Source organism: Vicia villosa, unplaced genomic scaffold (genome assembly GCF_029867415.1).
Source record: "Vicia villosa cultivar HV-30 ecotype Madison, WI unplaced genomic scaffold, Vvil1.0 ctg.000146F_1_1, whole genome shotgun sequence".
In the NCBI taxonomy this organism is placed as follows: Eukaryota; Viridiplantae; Streptophyta; class Magnoliopsida; order Fabales; family Fabaceae; genus Vicia; species Vicia villosa.
This window is the reverse complement of record NW_026705038.1, coordinates 259414-276463: the sequence shown is the minus strand read 5'-3', so window position 1 is coordinate 276463 and position 17050 is coordinate 259414. Positions and strand designations below refer to the sequence as shown.

The 17050-nt window shown below is 35.8% G+C and overlaps 1 protein-coding gene across 1 annotated transcript; it reads left to right on the top strand.

Moving 5' to 3' along the window:
* Window positions 1-9995: 9995 nt before the first annotated feature.
* Window positions 9996-13440, top strand: LOC131624622 (uncharacterized). Its single transcript, XM_058895566.1, has 13 exons — window positions 9996-10145; window positions 10504-10681; window positions 10798-10848; window positions 10963-11093; window positions 11268-11384; window positions 11475-11594; window positions 11682-11773; window positions 11882-12054; window positions 12167-12220; window positions 12399-12508; window positions 12603-12716; window positions 12806-12934; window positions 13041-13440. The coding sequence occupies exons 2-13, from the start codon at window positions 10505-10507 to the stop codon at window positions 13066-13068; spliced, it is 1296 nt and encodes a 431-aa protein (XP_058751549.1). The 5' UTR covers window positions 9996-10145; window position 10504; the 3' UTR covers window positions 13069-13440.
* Window positions 13441-17050: the final 3610 nt, after the last annotated feature.

Below are 17050 nucleotides of genomic sequence, written 5' to 3'. Positions count from 1 at the left end.
TCACAACCTCATGCCCTAACACAAAAGAGATGATAGCTGTTGGAGTAGCCGTTGCATGAACCCAGAAATCCTTTACTAAAGCAGGATATATTAGTCCAACCAATCTTTCAAGGTAGTTTAACCAACCTTGTTCCATCGTTTCAGCATTTGTATTGAAACCATGTATCCTTAGGCTTTCAAAATCTACCGATGATTCACAAAGAACTTCCAATTCCGTTGACAGAATAGAACATGTCTTCAAAGGAGTGTAACTGTACTTGCGTTGAACAAGATGAGCAGATGACATTTTTCTTCTTTGAGTACTTGACGAAGAAAGCATGAAGATTCTCTGAGGTTCGGTTACGAACTAGGGCGGCGTCTCCTCAGTTGCACGCATGTCTATCCAAAAAGAGTGAACACGTGTTCATCTTCTGGAACAACTGGTGACAGCTGTTTTACTTTAAAAGAGATTCTGAATCAACTTAGATAATGAAACGTTAGTAATAACAGAATCAGAACTTCTAAATGATCTCAATCAGAACTTCTTATAAGAAAATAATCCAAACATATTTCAGAACTTATCCATACGTCAGAACTTCTCATCTTCTCATTCTGGGCATAAATCCATACTGATATTCTTCAGAATGAACTTAAACCTATCTTCAACAAGGGGTTTTGTAAAGATATCAGCCCATTGATGGTCTGTATCCACAAAGTTTAAAGAAAGAACACCCTTCTGAACATAGTCCCTAATGAAATGATGTTTAATCTCAATATGTTTAGCTTTGGAATGTAAGATTGGATTCTTAGATAAACATATAGCAGAAGTATTATCGCAGAAGATAGGAATGTTACTCTCATAAATCTGATAGTCTTCTAACTGACTCTTCATCCAGAGCATCTGTGTGCTACAACCAGCAGCAGCAACATATTCTGCTTCTGTTGTTGAGAGGGCAATGGTAGCTTGCTTCTTGCTGTACCAGGAGATCATGTGACTTCCAAGAAATTGACAACTTCCAAAAGTGCTTTTCCTTTCAACTCTATCTCCAGCATAGTCAGCATCACAAAATCCTACTAAGTTGTACTCTTTAGATCTTCTGTAGACTAAACCAACATTAGTAGTACCTTTCAGATACCTCAGAATTCTCTTAATAGCTGTTAAGTGAGATTCTCTAGGATCTGATTGGAATCTTGCACACAAACAAACACTGAATAAAATGTCAGGTCTAGAAGCAGTCAGATATAGAAGAGATCCAATCATACCTCTGTATAACTTCTGATCTACCTTCTTACTTACCTCATCCTTACCTAGGACACACGTTAGATGCATAGGAGTTTTGGCTTCTTTGCTTTTAGAAAGATTAAACTTCTTCAGAAGTTCTTTCACATACTTCGTTTGATGAACATATGTTCCATCAGAAGTTTGATTGATTTGAATCCCAAGGAAGTACTTGAGTTCTCCCATCATACTCATCTCGAACTCAGCCTGCATAGACTTAGCAAACTCCTTTCCAAGTGTAGCATTAGATGTTCCAAAGATAATATCATCAACATAAATTTGACAAATTAAATTATCTTTCTTAAATGTTTTACATAAGAGAGTAGTATCCACTTGTCCTCTAGTGAAACCATTGTTCAGAAGGAAAGAACTTAATCTTTCATACCAAGCTCTAGGATCTTGCTTCAATCCATACAATGATTTCTTTAATTTGAAAACATGTTCTGGAGACTTAGAGTCTTCAAAACCAGGAGGTTGGTGAACATAAACTTCTTCTTCTATATAACCATTTAAGAAGGCACTCTTAACATCCATCTGATATAGAGTGATGTTATGTTGAGTGGCAAAAGAAATCAAAAGCGAATAGATTCTAACCTGGCCACTGGTGCAAAGGTTTATGTATAGTCAATCCCTTCTTGCTGACTATAGCTCTGAGCAACCAGTCTGGCTTTGTTTCTTACAACTTCTCCTTTCTCGCTCAGCTTGTTTCTGAAGACCCACTTGGTTCCAATGATGTTGAATCCTTTTGGTCTAGGAACAAGATCCCATACATCATTCCTTGTAAACTGATTTAGTTCTTCTTGCATGGCAATTATCCAGTCTGCATCTTCTAGAGCTTGATCAACAGAAGTTGGCTCGATCAAAGAAACAAGACCTAATTGACATTCTGCATTGTTCTTGAGGAATGCTCTTGTTCTGATAGGATCATCCTTCTTTCCAAGAATGACATCTTCTGAGTGAGCAGATGTGAGTCTAGAAGATCTTCTGACTGTTGGCTCTTCAAAAATTCTGAGATTCTCTAAAGATGCAGCAACTTGATCTTCTGATCCTTTGCTTCTGAGATCTTCAACTTCTGATACTTTGCTTCTTGGTTCTTCAGCTTCTGAGATTGAGATATCTATATCTGCAGAATTCTCAAACTGCTTTGGCTTTTCAAGACCAAGCTTATCATCAAATATGATATTGATTGATTCTTCTACAATCAATGTTTCAGTATTGTATACTCTGTAGCCTTTAGAGCGTTCAGAATATCCAATAAGGAAACACTTCTGTGCCTTAGAATCAAACTTACCAAGATGATATTTAGTATTCAGAATGAAACAAACACATCCAAAAGGATGAAAATATGAAATGTTGGGCTTTCTGTTCTTCCACAATTCATAAGGATTCTTATTTAGAATAGGTCTTATAGAGATTCTATTCTGAATATAACATGCAGTATTTATTGCTTCTGCCCAGAAATGCTTAGCCATATTGGTTTCATTGATCATGGTTCTGGCCATTTCTTGTAGAGTCCTATTCTTTCGCTCTACAACTCCATTTTGCTATGGAGTTCTAGGGCAAGAGAAATCATGGGCAATACCATTTTCTTTGAAGAACTCCTCAAAGAATCTGTTCTCAAATTCGCCACCATGATCACTTTTGACCTTTATGATTTTGCACTCCTTCTCAGATTGAATCTGAGTGCAGAATTCAAAGAACACTGAATGAGACTCATCCTTGTGTTTTAAGAACTTTACCCATGTCCAGCGGCTATAATCATCTACGATGACTAATCCATATTTCTTCCCTTTGACAGATGCTGTTTTGACTGGTCCAAACAGATCAATGTGCAGAAGTTCTAGCGGCCTAGAGGAAGAGACAACATTCTTAGATTTGAACGCAGGTTTGGAGAACTTGCCCTTCTGACATGCTTCGCAAAGAGCATCTGATTTGTATTTCAGATTTGGGAGTCCTCTGACCAGATTTAGTTAGTTAATCTGAGAAATCTTTCTCAAACTAGCATGGCCTAATCTTCTGTGCCAGACCCATTGCTCTTCACTAACAGACATAAGGCAAGTCACGTTCTGCTTCTCAAGATCAGAAAGATCAATCTTATAAATGTTGTTCTTTCTCTTGCCTGTAAATAGGATTGAGCCATCCTTCTGACTTATAGCCTTGCAAGACTTTTGATTGAAGATTATGTCATAACCATTGTCACTTAATTGACTTATGGACAATAAGTTATGCGCTAATCCTTCTATAAGAAGTACATTAGATATGGAAGGAGAGTTACCAGTACTTATGGTTCCAGAGCCAATAATCTTGCCCTTCTGATCTCCTCCAAACTTGACTTCTCCAGCGGACTTAAGCACCAGGTCTTGGAACATAGACCTTTTTCCCGTCATGTGTCGCGAGCACCCAGAGTCCAGGTACCATGACATGTTGTGCTTTGTCTTCTTTGCTTCCAAGGATATCTGCAACAAAAATTATCTTCTCCTTAGGTACCCACAACTTCTTGGGTCCTTTCTTGTTAGTTTTCCTCAAGTTCTGATTGAACTTGGGTTTAGCATAATAAACAACAGGAGGTACAACATAGTATTCCTTAGGTTTAGCAGCATGATATTTTCTAGGTTGTGTCACATGCTTCTTAGTGTGTGTAACATGAAAGCTTTTGGCATGTGAAGTGAGCCTAATATCATGTGAGTGGCCATACTTGAACTGATCATCTACAGGTTCAAGTTTGTGTAGGGTATCACCCTCATAGCCAATGCCAACTCTTTTGTTTCTAGAAACACCATATATCATAGAAGCAAGATGACTTCTGCCAATACTTCTAGATAGGAACTTTCTAAAGCTCGAGTTATATTCTTTCAGAATATGATTGAGACTAGGAATGGATTTTTCTGAGTCAGAAGGAGATCCAATATCTTTGGATAATTTTAAAACTTTTTCCTTCAGTTCAGAATTTTCCACTTCCAGCTTCTTAGTTTCAGAATCAAATAGCTTTTTCAGCTTTTTGTATTTGATACTAAGATGAGCCTTGAGTTCCAGAAGTTCTGTTAAACTGGAAACTAACTCTTCTCTAGATAGTTCAGAAAATACCTCTTCAGAATCTGATTCTGATGTAGATTCTAATCCATCATCAACTGTGGCCATCAGTGTAATGTTTGCCTGTCGCCTTCAGAGTCTGATTCTGTTTCTGAATCTGAATCATCCCATGTTTCCATAAGACCTTTCTTCTTATGAAACTTCTTCTTGGGATTCTCCTTCTGAAGTTTTGGACACTCATTCTTGTAGTGACCAGGCTCATTGCATTTATAGCATGTGACCTTCTTCTTGTCAGATCTTCTGCTTCTAGAAGATTCTCCTCGTTCAAGCTTCTTAGAACTTTTGAAGTTCTTGAACTTCCTATGCTTGCTCTTCCAGAGTTGGTTTGATAGCTTTTGAATTTGACAGCGTTTCTGTATGTTTGCGCAAAGTGTTGTCTTCAGCTTCTCATCAGAACTTCTATTTATAGGCGTTTGAGAAGATGACCGTTGGGAGCATTTAATGCATTGCGTGATCCGTACAGCATTGCATTTAATGTTTCACCCTTTTGTCAACTACCTCGAGCATTGCCTTTTCCTGCTTTAACTGACTTTGCCTTTAATAGCTTCTAACGTTCCTTTTGTCAGTCAGCGTAGCCTGCCATCTTGTACTTGCTTCTGATCTGATCTTTGTAGATACAACGTTTGAATATATCAGAGTCATAACAGCTTGGTGCAGAGCATCTTCTTGTCTTCTGACCTTGAAGTGCTTCTAGCGTGATACCATGAGAACTTCAGTGTTTCTGCTTCTGATCTCAAGTTCTTCTGATGCTTCAATAGACCATGTTCTGATTCTGCTTGACCATCTTCTGATGTCTTGCTAGAGCATGTTCTGATGTTGCATGCTGAACCTTCTGAGTCAGTGCTTCTTGCGCTGATTTTGTGCATACTCTTTATATATTTCCTGAAATGGAAATTGTATAGGATTAGAGTACCACATTGTCTCAAGAAAAATTCATATACATTGTTATCATCAAAACTAAGAATATTGATCAGAACAAATCTTGTTCTAACAGAAAGCCCTACTGGTTCAGCATAGTTGGTTAATTGCAGTTGATAAAGTTGCAAGAAAACTAGTTTGTTCCCTTGATGTTATATACTTTGTTCCAAGGTGGAGATTTGTTAGATATTGAATCGAACTCTAGTATGGTTGAAGGGTAGCTTCTTGGTTCGACAATTCAACATGATCTTAGCATGCTGTCGAAGTCTGTTCACATGTTGTAGTTGAAGTTGAAGTATGCTCAAGTATGCAGTAGTCGAAATGCTAGGATTGTTAGCATGTCAAATTGGGTCTGTTTGTTAATCACAATTGTTTAAGTTAGCTTGTTCCCAAAGTTAGCTTGTGTAGTGGATCTGTGTGTAAAAGCCTATTAGTTTAGTGTGTTAGTTTTACTATAAATAGCATATTAGTCTCTCATTATTGCATACTGTAGATCCTAATTAAGGTGAGAAAAGTTATTTGTTATTCTGTAATACCTGTAATCTTGTTTCAAAGAGAAAGTAAAGAATAATAGTTTATAACCAATTTCATTGTGTTCTTCTTTCTTCTCTCTTTCCTACTCTTCTGGGTTTCTTTACAAGAAAATAAACCTATTATACTTTATTTTCGGCATTGATTTCACCATATATTGCATCCAACATTTTATCTTCCCCGACTTTGCAATGAAACGAGGATCCAACATCTGATCTTCACCAACAGTGATGGTGATGAATCAGATTCAAAATTTATTACACACACACACACACACACACACACACACACACACACACACACACACACACACACACACACATATATATATATATATATATATATATATATATATATATATACACACACACACACACAAATATTATGTGTAAACAATGTAATATTATGGATAAACAATTAATTTATAAATATTATGTAGTTTGTAATGAATTAAAAAATATCAATCTTACCGCTCGGTGTTATTGATAAACCAGGAGGTTTGGTGCACTAGTTTTGAAAATATTAAAAGTGTATAAGTCGGGGTTCGAACTCATGTGCATAAGAAATTTCACCTCGGTGTTTTAAAAATCGAGGGGTAAAGTTGATACTTTTCATGACGCCCTTACCTCGCTTCTTTAGCTAAGGTTAAATGTATTTCTAGTCTGAAGTGAAATGTGTTTTTTTGTAGTAGTGGATTCGCCATCGTCATTGACTTTGTTATCTTGGAACAACTCACAATCTTGGAGTCTTGGAGGCAAACCTCTTTTCCTTGTTGATCTTCTCATATTTTCTTGCATTCGGGCTTCAACGGGGGATGGCTCTGTATTTTCCAAAACTATAGAAGCAAATTTTGCACCAGTGTAACCGGTTGCATTTTTCTACCAAGTGATTACACTGTGATGCATATCTGTAATTTTGTTGAAAATGACGTCTTGGTTGATACAATACTTCTGTTTGCTGCATCATACAATTTGTAACTACTAGTAGAGTGATACCTCCCTCCAAGTGTAATCAATTTTCCTTATCAGCTAGCTTCTTTCTAAGTTGTCCCAACACATGTCAATACACTACCGAACCAAAATATCTCAAGTGATTCAGATTTGTTTTAAATCTAGGACATGATTCCTCCAATTTTATCTTCTTAGGTTTCTTTGTTGGACACATATTCAACAAATATGCAGCTATAAACAGCGTTTCTCCCCATAACTCTTTCGGCAAGTTCTTCCCTTTCAACATGTTTTTCACCATGTTCATAATCGATCAATTCTTCCTTCGACAAATCATTTTTGCAGGGATTATAGGGTGGTACTACCTCATGTACTATTTCCTCTTGATCACAAAACCTCCCAAAGTCATTTGAGACATATTCGCCTCCACCACCCGTTTTGAGAACTTTGAGCTTGTCACCGCTTTGCCTTTCAACCATCGATTTAAACTTCTTAAACACTTTGAATACCTCATCATTTTTGTTGATTAGGTATGTCCATAGCTTTCTATTATGATCATCAATGAACATGACAAAATATCTATTGCCATAAATCAAATCAACTTGTATCGGTCCATACACATTCGAGTACACCACCTCAAGGCGACACTTGGCTCTACAACATGTATTCTTGTTGAATTTTCTCTTATGTTTCTTTGCTTGCACATATTCTTCACAAATTTCAGCTGGTATGTTGATCAATGGCAGCCCTGTTACCATTTCTTTCTTTTACAAGACATTGAGATCTCTAAAGTTGAGATGCTCAAGCCTATAATTCCATAACTACTCTTCTCGACTAGGCATTGTAGAAAGACACCAATGCTCCATAACCTTCAACTCAACCTTTAAATCTCTATTGGTAGCCATCAGAGCTTTTAGGACCAAGACCTTGTTTGCATCCATGACGCGTAACACCTTGTTCTCCATATGAATCTTGTAGCCATTCTCAAGCACTTGCTAAATACTTATAAGGTTACACTTTAATCCGGAAATATACAACACGTCCTTTATCAAAGAATATCTACCATCCCTTTTCTCGATCGATACATTACTGATCCCTTTCACCGCTAGAGTGGAATCATCCGCGAACTTCACTTTGTTCTTCATGGCACGGTTGATTATAATAAACCAATCTTTCCTCCCCGTCATATGCATTGAACACCCGGAGTCCGAATACCATTGATTGCTGCAATGGACAACTTCCTTCAAAGACACCATTGCATTTTGTTCAGTATGAAATAGGTTCACATAGTTGTGCAACCTATTACACTTCAGTTCTGTAGCATTTTTCAAACTGTTGTTGCTGCTTTCTTGCACCTTGATGTTGCTGCATTCTCCCTCTGTGATCATGAACAATAGTGTGTTCTCCTTATCAAAATCTTGACGTGCAACTCTAGCTTCATCTTTTTAGGGTTCTTTCTTGTTGGAATTGCATTCTCTTGCAAAATGGCCAAACTTTTGACAATTAAAGCACTGCACGCTGCTCTTGTAAACCAGTCTTCTTCCACCTCTATCAATTAGATTTCCACCTATAGAGTTTTTTGATCCAACATCTCTAATACCATTGTTTTCACCCTTTTAGAATGTTAAATTCTGTGAATTTTGGGTCTCTCTTCCAACAAAATTCTGAAAGTTTCCTCTACCTTTGGTCATAAGACACTTTTTCTTCGCCTTCTTGTCTCTCTCATTGAAGCGGGTTTGCAAAGCGATCTTCACATTTGCCTTGTCAACATTTCTTTCCTCCATTCTTTTCTCATGCACCTTAAGAAAGCTCTACAACTCCTCTCTGCTCATTGTCGTAAGATCATTCGATTCCTCAATCTCTACGACTATGTTATCGAATCTTGCCATAAAAAAATACAAGATTTTTGTGTCAACATACTGCTCCATGATCGTTTCTCCACATGCTTTTACTTGGTTCACCAACTGAGTAGTTCTCGTCGTGAAATTGTTGATGGTCTTTTTCTCCTCCATGTGAATCAAGTCAAGTTGACGTTTGTGAGTTTGTAACCTCAAAACCTTCGCCTTGTCAACCCCTATGTATTCTATCTCAATAATCTCCCACGCTTGCTTTGATGATTCACAATCACCAAGTTTCTCGAAATTATCGGTGTCAGCGCATTTATGGATTAAAAGTAGCACCATGAAATCTTTTTTCTTTTCTTCCTTATGCGATGCTCGTTGTGCATCCGTTGCACCTTCGACAAGAGGATTCACACCGTTTTTGATCACTTCAAGAATATTTTGATAGCCAAACAATACCTTCATTTCCTTGCACCATTTGTCGTAGTTCTTCGCATCAAGGATGAGTAAGTTTACATGAATTCTTTCATTAGAGACATAATTCATGTTGCGCACTAGGTGTTTGTGGCTCAAACCAAACTCTTGATGACAAATGTTAGAGCTTGGAACCACAAGGTTGATGAAAATACTTTAATAATTGAGTGCGGAAAGAGTGAGAGTGAGAGAGAGAATTAAAGAGAGTAATTGAGGATGAAAATATGGTGGATTCTCTTTAATTTCAAACACAAGATATCCGAGGAATATTTATACAACAATACAAGAGATGAAATACAATTAAGTAACAATTCCATAGTGTAATCGGTTGACATAAATGTGCAACTTATTACACTTTACTATTGACTTCAATTTTAAATAAAAATACACCGGTGTAATCGGTTGACATAAAAGTGCAACCAATTACATTTTGCTACTGTAAGCCCTACTAGTTAATTTTCAAGGGATGTAATCGGTTGACATAAAAGTACAACCGATTTACCTGCAACATGAATTAAATTTTATCTTAACAAAAGGCCCCCTATTCCGCCGTATCAAAATCTCACTCCATTATACTGGAACTGGTTTCTATTCCACCTCTACCAATTTCTAGATCCAGAACATTTATAATCCAACACTATGCCCATAAACTGGTAGACATTTTAAAAATAAGGTAAATTTTAAAAATAAGGTAAAGAGAGAGCATGGTCGGGAGAGTGTTCAAAGTAAAGTGAAAAACCAATGCTAGCATTCCCTCTTGATTTATTATTAATTATTTTAAACTTATTTTTTAATAATAAAATTAAAGTAAATAACAAAATAAAATGGCACCAAGAGTCGTTAACCGACCACGGTGGCATGCAGTTAATCCCTATGAAATGATCTTTTGCCATAAAAAAAGTTGTTAAGGATAATTTTCAACTTAACGAAAATTTACTCAAACACCTCATTCCTAGCAACGGTTATTCACCTTATTATTATTATAATCTATAATCAATTCTTCCATTGTTAATGCTTTTGGTTGCAAAAATTCATTAATCATCATCTCTTTCTGGTTTCCCTATCACATTGCCATTGTCTTTGGAGGTATTCACATTATGTTTTTTGAATACATTGATCTATTATTAATTATATGATTGTTTATATGATATGATTTTTCTACATGGGTTTTCCTCAAATCTATCATGTTTGATCATTTGTATATCATTGCTTGTTTATCAAGCAATGTTTTCGCTATGACAATGCAATGTTATTTTGTTGGATTTGACCTAAAATGTAGCATAGTTTTTTAGGTTAAGATGAATTTGTTCGTATTATATATTCGTAGTTTCGTTGTTAGGGAATACATTTGATTTAATTTTCCGATTTTGCTTGTTTTTTTTTATGTCTGTCGACTGCCGAATAAAGTTCGATCGAATTTCTTTAATGTAATTTGATATTTCAGGATGGCTGCTAGCTTCACCTATTGGGATGATTGTGTTGATCCTGAGGATCTAGAGGCAATGTGGAATGTACCTGAAGTTAGCGTCGAGTGGTTAAAAGCTGGCGAGGAGCAAGGTCAGAAAGTTCACCTCTCTCGCGATCCTGATGGACAGCCGTATTTAACACAGACGGAAATGAGGGTAAAATACACCACACTATCCTTTAGACTTTGATACCATCTTAAAATTTTCGGTTGAGTTTAACTCGATGGTTAAAAGTCGATTTTTTTAATTTGCATCGTTTTGTGTATTTTCAGGCTGTAGCTGACATTGTTATTAACCGGCACTTTCAGTCGGAAATAAATCCCGTATGTCTTTAATATTTTGTCGTATCATGACATCGATTAAAAACGATAACTTCTTCATTAAGAAATGTCAAGATCATTATGGTTTGTAAGGTTTACATTTTATCCTTGTTGTAGGGCATGATTTGTGCTATTGCTGAACTCGAAAGTGACAGGATCCTACTTCTTACGAACACTGGCCGCAAATCTAAAGAGCCTAATGTAGGGCTTATGCAACTTCTACCAAAAACCGCGCAATGGTTGATAAGGTACTAATTAGGTGTTAATCGATTATTTCATACACCGAATTAAAAAGTCGAGCAAATATCCAAATCAATTCTGAAATAGTACTACAGTTTCAAGGGCCGAATTGGATATTTACTCATAAAAATTCTTTATTTCATTGCTATGTTATGGTTCACCGAGGTTAATACAGCTTACAGTGCATTAGGTTATAGTTCATACGCGGCGGAAGATAATATAGAATACCTATTCAAACCTTTCGTAAATGTATATCTTGCGGCTGCCTATCTTAAATGGCTGTCATGCTACGATAACAAGTAAGTTATGTCTTTTTCACGTGATTTATGTATACAGTATCATGAGTGTTTTCCGAAAAAATGTATCATATTGAGGAACATTTCTTGCAGACAAAGAGATGAAGAGTTTGTTGTAAGAGCATATAAAGGCGGTACGAAGAAGGCAACTCACAAATCAACGCTGCGTTATTGGAAAAGCTATCTTGCTGTCAAAGAAAGTTTTCCATGCAGGTGGTTCTTATTTTCCTCGTTGATATTCGTCGATCATTTATTCTTTTTAAACTTTCACGCGGCTGTTAACTCTTCATTCGTGTGCAGAAAATCCGTCGATGATAGTCCTCCATCGAACTATGCTGGGGCTCCCGTTCATTCTCATACCGGATCTCCTATACATTCAGCACAATCAAAAGGTCACTTTCGCATTTTAACGTTGTTATCCGAATAATTCTTACTACATGCACATTTACGCGCATAGATTATATTGCCTGACAAATTTTTTCGGTATGTTTTTACCATAGATGCAAATGATGATACTTATTGGGATTCCAGAACATCTCTGGAAGACATGGAAGCTATGTGGAATCATCCTGCAGTCCGAAAAGTATGGAATAAGTCCAAACAAAAACGCGGAAAGGTGCGTTTTTCTCAAGATGAAAAAAAGAGACCGTATCTTTCCCGCGTGGAAATGAAGGTAGGAATCTACTAACTGAATGCAACTTATAATGAAACTCGACTTTGCATGATCGCGCTAGTTTTCTAATGAAAAATGCATATCCTTATGACTTATTAATCTTTTCTTACAGGCAGTTGCAGATATAGTTCTAATCAAATACCTCAGCAAACCAAAAACTAAATCGGTATGTATACTAAACCGAAGAAGTTTGATTACCTTAAATCGAAATGGATTAGACTAAATGCAAGTCAAGTATGCCTACAACACATATCAAACACGTTTAAAAAGTTGCAAACACTTTCGGCGCTGAACAATAACTGTAAAACTAGTTTTTCTTTTTCTGAATATTGTTTGGTGCACAGACAGTACTTTGTGCCATCGGAGAGGTTGCTAGCATGCGCTTTGTACACGGAGTTGGACCGAGGCCTGGAATAATGGGGATCGACTATTCCACTGCTTTTTGGCTTTACTTGTATGTATTAGACTCATCAATTTTTATGCTTTCTTCTACTGCAAGCAATTGTCTTGTTTCTTCGCTTAAAATTGAAACGCGGTGTTTTGTTCAGGGAATTAGGCTTCAGAGCTTACAAACTTGAATCTGTTGAGGATCTCAGCAATCCATTCGTGTCCATGTACTTCGGTGCTGCCTATGTGGCATGGTTATCAGAATATGAAGGAAGGTAGATACGAGTACTCGCTCATTTTCGGAGAATTAAAATAAGTGTTTATCCTTAACTAATTCATGTTTGACTCATTGATTGTGATTCAGGGAAAGAACTCCGGATTTTTTCGTTCAGGCATATTTTGTAGGACCGAAAAATGTGAACCCTCAGGATACAAGCACTCTTTGGCTAAAATATGAGGAAGTTCACAGTAAATATGAAGAAGAAAGAAAAAAGTAAATTTTTTGACACTACTATTTTAAAAGATGTGAATGAATATTTACTTTTTGTACTTAAACATTAGTAGTATAATAACATGATCACATGGATATTACTTTACAGGCATGGCGAAAGCTGCTCCATTATGTAACCTGACAATGGCGTAGCGAATCTAGATTTCGATGATCTATCCGAAGTTGAGTTGTGTTTATCTTGTGTTATTTGAGACTATCTGATTGGCGTGCTATAGAAAAGGAATCGAGAAATGGAAGAAAGAAGGAAAGGAAAGAAACTTGCATTCCAAGAAATTAAAAATACTTCTTGTATAGAACTGATTGTATAGTCTATTTGTTTTAGATTGATGCTTCAAAAGCAATTTCATCAGAAGCAAGAAAAATATGTTGCAATGATAAGAGTTTGTTCACTAGTCATAGTCAATTCAATGCAAATTCAGTTGTTACTCCATTGCAGAAAAACAGGAAGAATGCAATTTAGGATGTTACAATAGCTCAAACTATTACATTGGAAAATAAAATGAGTACTGTATGAATAAATTATGCTTAACTTTTATTTAATGACTCATGAATGAGCTATCTCTGTATATGTTTGTTTAAAACATGTTTGAATTTGTTTCAGCTACATCAATTTGATTCTTTGAAATTTATCTCTCACTGCCTCTAAAAATAAAGGGACGAAGCTAACCAGAAAGTCTGATGATGATTGTAATTTGATGAACAGGAAAACTATTGGACAAATTCGATAATGGATAGATTAAAGTTTCTTTTATTATGTTGCGCAAGAAATAGTTGCATACACGTTATGAACGAAATTAGAAATCTAGTACGAGAAAAATATAGTCTAGAATAAAGTCTCTTTTATTGGCAAATGGTGGACCTCAAGTATTGAGAAATCCAGAATGTTTTTGAACACTTGAGAGGTTTTCAAAAATTGATAAATTAACTCACCAATATGAAGATGAGGCTTGAAGATGAATTACAAGTATTGTTACTTCTAAGCTCCTTACCAGATAATTGGGACATACTTGTGATTCATTAAGCAATTTAGCACCACAAGGTGTTCTAACATTTGACATTGTAATATATAGTGTGTTCAATGAAGACTCATGAAGGAAGGAAATGGGAATGCCGACAGATTCTGAGGCATTTGTCGCAGAATAACATGGAAGAAACATTCAGAAGAAGTTCAATACTAGATACAAGTCTAGGAGAATGTCAAGAGATAAGTACATGGGATGACTGTGGAGAAGAAAAAATGTAGAATGTTATTACTCTCACGAGAAAGGTCACTTGAAGAGAAAATGTAGGAAGCTATGTAGGAAGCTCAAAAGAGATAAGCAATAAATGGTGATGCGAAACATAGCCGCTACCATTTTTCAAGGCAATGAGGTGATATTCGTTTGTGATGATATTCATGTTAATTTGGCATCCCAAGATACATGTTGGGTTGTGGATTCTGGTGCATCATTCCATGTAATCTCACAAAGAGATTTATTTTCCTCATATACAAGCAATGACTTTGGTCATGTGAAGATGGGTAATGGTAATAGATCCATGATTGTGGGAAAGGATGTTTTCCTAAAAACAAACACCGATTGTCACATAACATTGAAAGATGTGAGACATGTTCCTGACACGCATGTCAATCTGACATCCATAAGACCGCTAAAAAAGATCAATCATAAAGATAAAAGCTCATTATGCGATTGGTGCCATGGTCAATAATGGGTGTGTTAATGCTCTCGAAAAATACTCCTTGATCGAGCTATGTCATAAACGACTTAGACATATGATCCAAAAGGGACTTCAAATTCTAGCCAAAAGAGGTACTTTAGAAGGTATGCAATGATTGAAAATTTCTCTTAAGCTTTGAACACATTATTTGGTTGGAAAACAACAATAGAGCTTCATTTCAATCTAAGGCCCCACATAGAAGACCAAATATTTTAAATTCAATGAATTTTAATGTTTGTGGTCCAATGACCACTAGTAATCATCGAGGTGTAAGATATTTTATTACCTTTATTGACAACCACTCCAAAAAGGTTTGAATTTGAAGAGATTTTTTCACCAATGGTAAAGAAAGGCATTGAATTTGAAGAGATTTTTTCACCAATGGTAAAGATGTTATCAATTCGAGTAGTTCTTGGTCTGGCAGCAAATTTGAATCTTGATGTGGAACAGCTAGATGTGAAGACTATACTTCTTCATGGAAATTTATAAGGATAAATTTACATGGAGAAGCCAGAGTGGTTTGAAGTCAAAGGCGAAAAAGATTTAGTATATTATTTGAAAAAGATCCTGTATGGACTTATGTAGGAATCTCGTCAATGGTACAAGAAATTTGATTCCTTCATGATTGATCATAGGTACCGAAGGAATAATTCTGATCATTGTATGTTTTTGAAGAGATTTTTTGATGGCGAGTTCATCATACTACTTTTGTATGTTGATGATATGTTGATCGTTGGACAAAATAGTGAGAAGATAAAAAAGTTGAAGAATGAAATGAAAAAGTATTTTGATATGAAATAATTCATACCAATAAAGCATATTCTTAGTATGTTCACTTGTCGTGATCACAAGGAACACAAGTTGTAGATATCATAAAAAAAGTACCGAGAAGGTGTTGGAGCGGTTTCACATGGAAAAGGCAAAGCTAATTGCCACTCCACTTGCTAGTCACTTTCGTCTTAGCTTAAAGCATATTAGTACAAGTGAAATTGAAAAGTAGGATATTGACAAGGTGCCATATGCCTCAGATGCTGAAAGCTTGATGTATGCAATGGTATGTACACAAGCACATATATTACACGTGGTTAGTATTGTTATCAGAGTCTTGGTCAATCCAGGAAAGGAGCATGGGATTGTTGTGAAGTGGATCTTGCGATTTCTTAGAGGGACTTAAAAAATGAGTTTGTGATTTGGAATTAGATAACCTAAACTATTTGATTAGATATATGTAGATATAGAGAGAGATATTGATTCTAGGAAATCAAATTTTGTATTTTTTTGTGGAGCTATGTGCTTGCAGGTACGGTTATTTACAAGATGATCTTTGATGGTTTTGATGTTGATAACACCTAATGTTAAGTAGTGTTCAATGGAGTTCTTAAGGATATCTGAACAAGAAACCTGTAATGAAGGCATATATCAAAAGAATATATTTTAAGCCTCATTAGATAGAAAAAGCCAAGTCCCAGATGAAGTACTGAACCAATGATGAATCTTGAAAGGGATCTTAAAGCTCCAAGGTTGTGAAAAAGAGGAAGCATAGAAAGCTTGTCTGATACTGTGTCTGAGTGATCTGTGTATTGTAAAAGTATGAGAGTGACTCCCAAGATACTAAGGAAATTCACACATACACTTGAAAATTGTTTTAAACTTATCTCTTTTTCTAAAAAACCTTAAAGTATCTTGAAAACCTATCAAGCCACATGTTGGATTGATTAAGAAGTATTTTTAATCAATCAAGGAAGTTTTCTAGTTCCTAATTGATTAGGGACTTTTTCTAATCGATTAGAGCAAGGCAAACGACTTCCTAATAAATTAGAAATACTCTTAATCGATTATGATACTAGCTGTTGAAGGTTTTCATTTTTACGAATTAGACTTGTCATATTTTAGAGCTCATAATCGATTAGCCTTACGACATAATTGATTATGACATTTAATTTGACCCATGGATCATTTCCTATTTGAGCCAAATCATCTTCTATATAAAAGAGGTCTCTCCTCATTTCAAAACATACCAAAATACAAATTTCTACTATCCTTTTATTTTTTTACTCTTCTCATCTCCTTTATATTTGCTTTCATAAAAGGTATCTTGTTGCCTTGTGATTAAAAATACTTATGAGAATTTGGTTAAAGTTGTGATCATGCTTAAGTGTTTTTCATCAAGAGTGTGATTATCTTGTTTGATATCTTTGGTTCTTGAGAGTGTCTTGATCAATTCATTGTTTGATTATTGAGATTGTCTTGATACAATCTCTGTTTGGATATTAAGATTTTCCCGGTAAAATATATATTTAGTTCTGGAGATTAGGCGGTAAAATTTATATTTGGTTTGTGAGCTCAGCTGTCAAAAGCTCCATTTGGTTTGAGGGATTAGCA

Excerpts from the sequence above, each read along its gene's own strand:
- LOC131624622 (XM_058895566.1), top strand. The coding sequence starts at position 10,505 with ATGGCTGCTAGCTTCACCTATTGGGATGATTGTGTTGATCCTGAGGAT. Across the intron at positions 10,682-10,797 it reads TAACACAGACGGAAATGAGG|GCTGTAGCTGACATTGTTAT; the intron begins GTAAAATACACC and ends GTGTATTTTCAG. Across the intron at positions 12,717-12,805 it reads TTATCAGAATATGAAGGAAG|GGAAAGAACTCCGGATTTTT; the intron begins GTAGATACGAGT and ends ATTGTGATTCAG.